The sequence below is a fragment of the Salarias fasciatus genome, chromosome 5, assembly GCF_902148845.1.
Source record: "Salarias fasciatus chromosome 5, fSalaFa1.1, whole genome shotgun sequence".
Lineage (NCBI taxonomy): Eukaryota > Metazoa > Chordata > Actinopteri > Blenniiformes > Blenniidae > Salarias > Salarias fasciatus.
In genome coordinates this window covers 29,696,787-29,703,386 of record NC_043749.1, presented here as the reverse complement: position 1 = coordinate 29,703,386, position 6,600 = coordinate 29,696,787, and the positions used below count along the sequence as shown (strand labels likewise).

The following is a 6,600-nucleotide window of genomic DNA, read 5'->3' as shown; positions in this document are numbered from 1 at the left end:
ACAGCTAATTTAAACACTTCTGAGTATAATAAAGTATGAAAGGCAATCAGGAAAAATGTAAATCCTTTAAAGGTACGTGAGATATAATCTTCTCCAGTTGATGAATAAATGTGATGAATGCTTTTTTTTCTGGTCAAACAGTAAAGCTAATAAAATGATTGGATGTGGATCACAGCTCATCTTAGGCCCAAAGTGTAAATGTGAATGTTGACAACATTTCTTCTGATTACATGAGTATTGATTGATCCATTGCTGATACTCCACAATCCGGATGATTAATACACCTTCAGACCTGCTCAAAGGCACTTCAGCCAATAGAGAGAAGAACTGCAGCAGTTTTTCTGAATTATTTCAACACTGAAGTGCAGAAAAGACACAGAAACATGTCTGGACATGAATGATGCTGAGCGAGACGGAGAGAGGGATGGAGAGATGGAGAGAGACAAGGAGGGATGGGGAGAGAGAGAGAGAGAGAGAGAGAGAGAGAGAGAGAGAGAGAGAGAGAGAGAGAGAGAGAGAGAGACCCCCTCTGCTGATGGGGGCAGGGAGACAGAATAAACTGCAGATGAACTATTTTTTTGTCTGTGACGCTGGTGTGTGTGTGTGTGTGTGTGTGTGTATGGACGTGCTTTTCCTGATTGACTGGTTTCGTCTCACTTCTGTGCTTCACTCTTCCTCCACCTGCTTCACTCCATCCTCTGCTCACCTCACGGCTGGAGACTCTCCTCTGAACAGCTGGTAAGTCGAGCTCCTGCTGATGTTTGTGAACTCAGACCTTGAGGAGGTCTTGAGGTTTCCTTGCACTCTGGTGATGGATTCTGGGTGTGGTGCAGTGATTAGCATTCTCATAGCGCAGAAGGCTTTGGCTTCTGGAACGTGTTGAGAACGGCTTGAGGTACTTTCTGTGTCGTATTTGCAAGTTTTCAAAAAACGTATCACTGGTGGCTCTAAATTTCTCACACACTGAACATGAGTGTGTGTGACTGTGTCTCTGTGTTGGACTGCTCCTCCACAGTCAGCCGGGATCAGATCCGGCATCCTGAGACACTCAGCTCCATGAAGAGGTTTATTTGTATCTTTACCTGCCTGCTTAACAGAGTTTTCTTCCGATTTAAGTACCGCCGTCCTCAACACTCCTCATTCCGCCGTTCAGAGTCAGCTGAGGACGTCCAGCTGGCTCCACCAGTTAGCATTAGCATTAGCTTGTTGTGCTGTATCGTCGCTGTAGGAAGTGATGCATGAAAAATACGCCAGTCGTTTGGCAGGAAATGATGTTATGTTAGATCCACCCAAGGAACAACGGCGATAGAAAAAAAAGATGGCGATGAAAAAAAAGATGGCGATGAAAATTGCTATGTCGTGCCTCCTGTTAATTTTACCGTGTGGTTTGGCTTTACCCGGTGAGTTTCAGCTCTGAATTTCTCTCTGATATTCATTCAATCTGTAACGTACGCCCAAAGAAACTGAGTTTCATCACATCTGTTGCTTGTAGCAGATCAGGTTAGATGAGCTCGCTCAGGCCGCTACCGTCATTGTCGTCGCTATCAGTGTTAAGGATGTCATAAATGCTGTCACTGAGAAACAATAGAGACATTCCCGGACATAATGACGAAGGAAAAATGTTTTGTTTGGAGGTGAAATGAGAAGCGTTTATACACTTTACACGACGACACTCGTGAGAAGGAAACCAGGTGCTGAGACACAAGAGTCACACGGACAGGGGTTTTATCTCGTTTATTTTCTTCACTTTTATATGAACAAACGTGTGTGTGTGTGTGTGTGTGTGTGTGTGTGTTTCTTCAGTTAGAGTTATGGTTTTTGTTCATGCTGTTTGTGTGTTTATTACCTTTCATGAGACAGGATCTCTCTCTGTGTCTGTTGCTGTTTTCAGACCATCAGGTCATCAGAGCTCAGATCGGACAGACGGTCATCCTGCCATGTTCCTATCAGAGCCACACTCCAGTATTAGTACTACAATGGAACCAGACCAACATACAGGCGGAGCATGAGAACGACTACGTCCTCCTCAACCGAGAAGGGTCTCTGGTCACAGATCATCAACTGCAGCGCTTCCGAGGCCGGGTGGAGCTGCAGGACCCCAAGCTGGAGAACGGAAACTTCAATTTGACCCTGAAGAATGTGGCCGACTCTGACGATGGAACCTATGAGTGCAAAGTGTTCCAGAAGACAGAATTCATCTCTTTGACAATCGTCTCCCTGATCATAGGTGAGTGTGAGCCTGTTGAAACACAACAAACACAATATGCGACCTGACATGTCGACATGTTGACCTGTTCCTCCTCCTCACCCTGCTTCTGTTTGACCACAGAGAACAAGACCACAGAAGAACAAGCCACAGAGAGCAAGAGCGAAGATGGACAAGACAAAGAGAACAAGACCAGCAATGAATTGACCATTGGACTGTCTGTTGTTGGGATTTTATTACTATTTTTGTTTCTTGTTTTTGTTTTTCGTAAAAGGTTTTCATTTGCTGCTCTTGCTAAATGCAAGGAAATATGTAACAAAAAGCCATTTGATGTATATTAAAAGAAATTCTTTTCAGAATAAAATTTCCTTTTTTTTGACTAATAAATAATTTTTTTTTTTTTTTGACCAAAGTCTTTTTATTATTGTTTTTAAAATCTTATTGAAAACACAAAACAATGCTAATACACACACAAACTAAACCCCTTCCACCCCAACCCCCGAACTCCGGACAATCACTTACACTTCAGAAAAACAAACAAACAAAAAAAAAAAAGCATCCATATAATACTAATAGATCACGGATCATGTACATCATTAATTCACATGCATATGCTCAGCACTCAAAAAGTACAACAATTACAGTTACACTGGTGGCTGCCATGCCTTAAACCACAGATAAGAACGGCCCCCAGGCATCCTTAAACTTCTTCACAGAGCCTCTAGTGGTATATCGGATTTTTTCCAGATGAATATGGCTCATAACCTCTTTAATCCAGTGCCCGAATGTTGGTGGGTGAGACTTCTTCCAATTTATAATGATTACCCTCCTGGCCAACAAAGAGCAGAAGACAATCAGGCTTTTGTTGCAGCCACTAAGAGCAACACCCTCAGGGATCACCCCAAATAATGAAATAAGTGGAGATGGACTTATTGTCTTTCCACATATTTTGGAAAAAATGTCAAAAATTAATTTCCAGAACCTGTACAACTTTGGACATGTCCAAAACATATGCAACAATGTAGCTGGGGCCTGTTTACAGCGATCACAAGTAGGGTCCAATTCTGGTTTAAGTTTTGACAGTTTGACCTTGGACCAGTGGAGACGGTGCACAGTTTTGAACTGGATTACTCTGTCTGAGGCGTATTGATGAGGAGTGAATTCTCTGTACAATGTTTTGCCAAACTGAATCTGAAAGAGGTTCAGAGAAGTCTGTTTCCCATTTGTTTTTAAGTGATTCTAAGCTGACTGCTTGACATGAACTGAGCAACTCATAGATTTTACTCATTGTTTGCTTAGTAGAGGTTTTACATTTGAAGATTGAATCCAAAAGAGAGAGATGAGGACACGCTGGGAAACGTTCAGAGTTAGACTTCACAAAGCCTCGAAGCTGTAAATACCTGAAAAACTGGGATTTATGAATACTGTATTTCTGTGATAGCTGTTCAAAGGTGGCAAATATATTATCTATATATAGATCGTAAAATGACTGTAATCCCTAGTTTCTGCCAGGTACCAAAGGCTTTGCCCATTATTGATGGATTAAACATGTGATGTTTTGTCACAGGTGCAGCAAGTGACAGTCCTGTGAGATTGAATGACCGTCGAAATTGATTCCAAATTTTTACTGTATTGATAATAAGTGGGTTAGATGTAAAGGTTGAAACAGGCTGCTCAAAAGGCAGTTTAGAACATAGCAGGGCAGCAGGAGAGGTGGAGTCAAGTGTGGCCCTCTCAAGTACCAGCCAGCTAGGGCTAACAGTGTCCTGTCTCATCCAATATAGCAACGTTCTTATGTTTGCTGCCCAATAATAATATAAAAAATTTGGAAGTGACATGCCCCCCATTTTACAGGGCAGCTGCAATATGTTTGTATTTATTCTAGGATGTTTATTGTTCCATAGAAAGGTTGATATTTGGCTGTTGAGATTAGAAAAAAAGACTTGGTAAAAAAGATGGGGAGGCACTGGAACATGTACATAAATTTAGGAAGCACAGTCATTTTAATTGTATTGATCCTGCCCCCTCGAGACAGGCGTAAGGCATCCCAGTGATCGAGGTCTTGTTTGAGATCTGACAGTAGAGGTTGATAGTTTGCCTTATATAAATCTTTGTGACTGTGGGTCACCCATATGCCTAAATATTTGAATTGTTTAGGACTGATTTTGAACGGGGTTAATCCAACATACGACTCACCAGAATTAATGGGCATCAGCTCACTTTTTTGAAGATTAATCTTATAACCTGATAGCTTTCCAAAGTTGTCAAGTAAAGTAAATAATTTAGGAATGCTTGAGAGAGGATCCGAAATAAATAATATGTCGTCTGCATAAAGCGAGGCCTTATGATCCACGCCCGCTCGGTGAATCCCCCTGATATCAGAATTCTGTCTTAATGCAACTACAAGTGGCTCGATTGCAACGGCAAACAGGAGCGGAGAGAGAGGGCATCCCTGTCTCGTACCACGTTGTAATCTGAAGTAATCACATAAATCACTATTAGTGCGGACTGCTGCTGTTGGAGAGGAATACAGCATTTTTATCCAAAATATAAGTTCGGGGCCAAATTTAAAAACCTCAAGTGTTTTAAAGAGAAAATTCCACTCCATCCTATCAAATCCTAATAAATAACATTTTTAAAAAAATCAGTCGTCCAAACTGGAATTTGATTTTCATCTCCAAGACTGCTTATTCTGTGACTTAATTAAAAACAAAAGGAAAATAAGGTTTAGGATAAGGATGACGTCAGTGGAGGCTCTTCTTTGGACTGGCACTGTGCATATTGGAGCTGGAGCAGGAGACCAGACAAGAGGAGTTTGGAGGTCGTCTTGGTACCATGGAGTCCGCTACATGGTTCTGGAAATGGCGGGAAAATCAGCACCATGTCCATAACATGCCAGAGCAGCAAGGAGGTCACAACAAAATCAGCTGTAAAGAGCAGGTTTTATTGAGGTCTGTCTCTCACCACATCGCTGTAACGCTCCAGGTAACATTCCAAGCTAACAAGCTGACGGTTGCAGGCCGATGAACTGTGAATGATGTCTATATTACCCATATAACCCATTGTGTGTGTGTGTGTGTGTGTGTGTGTGTCCTATCCAGCATCAATGCAAGCAGAATGAAGGTCTGGCTGCTGTAATGTGCCAATAGTTTTGCTCTTTCAAAGAGAGATCATAGGTATAAGGCTCCTCATTTTCATTTCATTTCATTCATTTCATTTATTCGTTCATTTCAGGCAATTGCTGTACAATAATGCACAGGGTAAAGGAAAGGAAACATATTAACAAAAACAATAAACAATGTAACAAATAACTGAATAACAGAAGATTTCATTATGCCTGAAAGGGAGTGGGAAGAAGAAAACTTATTTAATCCCACCCCCGATTATCCTTAATATAATATAATCAGAAAAATTCTCACTTCCGTAGTTCTATATACACACACGGAAACTAATGATTCATTAATTTGGATCTACATAACAAAAAATTTGAAACAAGGTGGCGTTACCATTGGTAACCGATAACATATACAGACTTGAATACAAGTATACCAACAATGGTAATGAACAGTATACCAGGATTATTAAAGAAATAACAAAACACACTCAGTAATGTTAATGTGAATTCAAGACCCACATTATACTGCGACCAAGCTATACGTTTATATTGGAGTTAGAATCTATGAACATTTTGGCATTGCTTGTGTTGAGTGTCCAGGTTGTTCCACAACTTAACCCCACATACCGATACACAAAAACATTTATGGGTAGATTTTGTTTTTGGTATTTAGAAAATTTCCATACCCTCTGAAATTATGAACTGTCTCTTTTAATTTGAAAGACTGTTGTATATTATTTGGCAATGTTTTATTAATATTAAATGCTTTGTACAGAATAATTAATGTGTTATATTTCACAAGATCATTGAATTCTAATAACTTAGATAGAATAAAAAGATTGTGAGTATGTTCTAGAAAACTAACCTTGTGTATGATCTGCACAGCTCGTTTCTGCATTATGACTAGGGGATTTATTGTGCACTGGTAAGTGTTCCCCCACACCTTCACACAATATGTGAGGTATGGGAGTACCAGCGTGCAATACAGAGTACGGAGGGCATGTGCATCAAGGCATTGTTTTACTTTATTTATAATATAGAGGCTTTTGGATATTTTTGTTTTTATATGTTTAATATGTGCTTTCCAAGACAATTTATTATCAATTACAATACCTAGAAATTTATTCTCGCAAACATTTTCAATTTCAGTACCTTCAATAACTATTTGCAGAAATGACTTTGTTGTAGAATTACCAAACATCATGACTTTAGTTTTACTTATATTTACAGACAGTTTATTTATATCCATCCAGTTTTTTATTTTATTGAGTTCCATGTT

The 6,600-nt window shown here is 40.0% G+C and overlaps 1 protein-coding gene across 2 annotated transcripts; it reads left to right on the top strand.

Moving 5' to 3' along the window:
- Positions 1-651: 651 nt before the first annotated feature.
- LOC115389000 (butyrophilin-like protein 2) lies at positions 652-2,614 on the top strand. 2 transcript variants are annotated; one of them, XR_003931542.1, is made up of 3 exons: positions 652-738; positions 1,892-2,227; positions 2,330-2,614. XR_003931542.1 is itself a non-coding variant. In XM_030092353.1 (3 exons), exons 1-3 carry the CDS (start codon positions 1,319-1,321, stop codon positions 2,545-2,547), a joined length of 636 nt encoding a protein of 211 aa, XP_029948213.1. In that variant the 5' UTR covers positions 1,007-1,318; the 3' UTR covers positions 2,548-2,614. The 2 variants fall into 2 exon arrangements, 1 of the variants encoding a protein (XP_029948213.1); XM_030092353.1 differs by lacking the exon at positions 652-738 and adding an exon at positions 1,007-1,400.
- Positions 2,615-6,600: the final 3,986 nt, after the last annotated feature.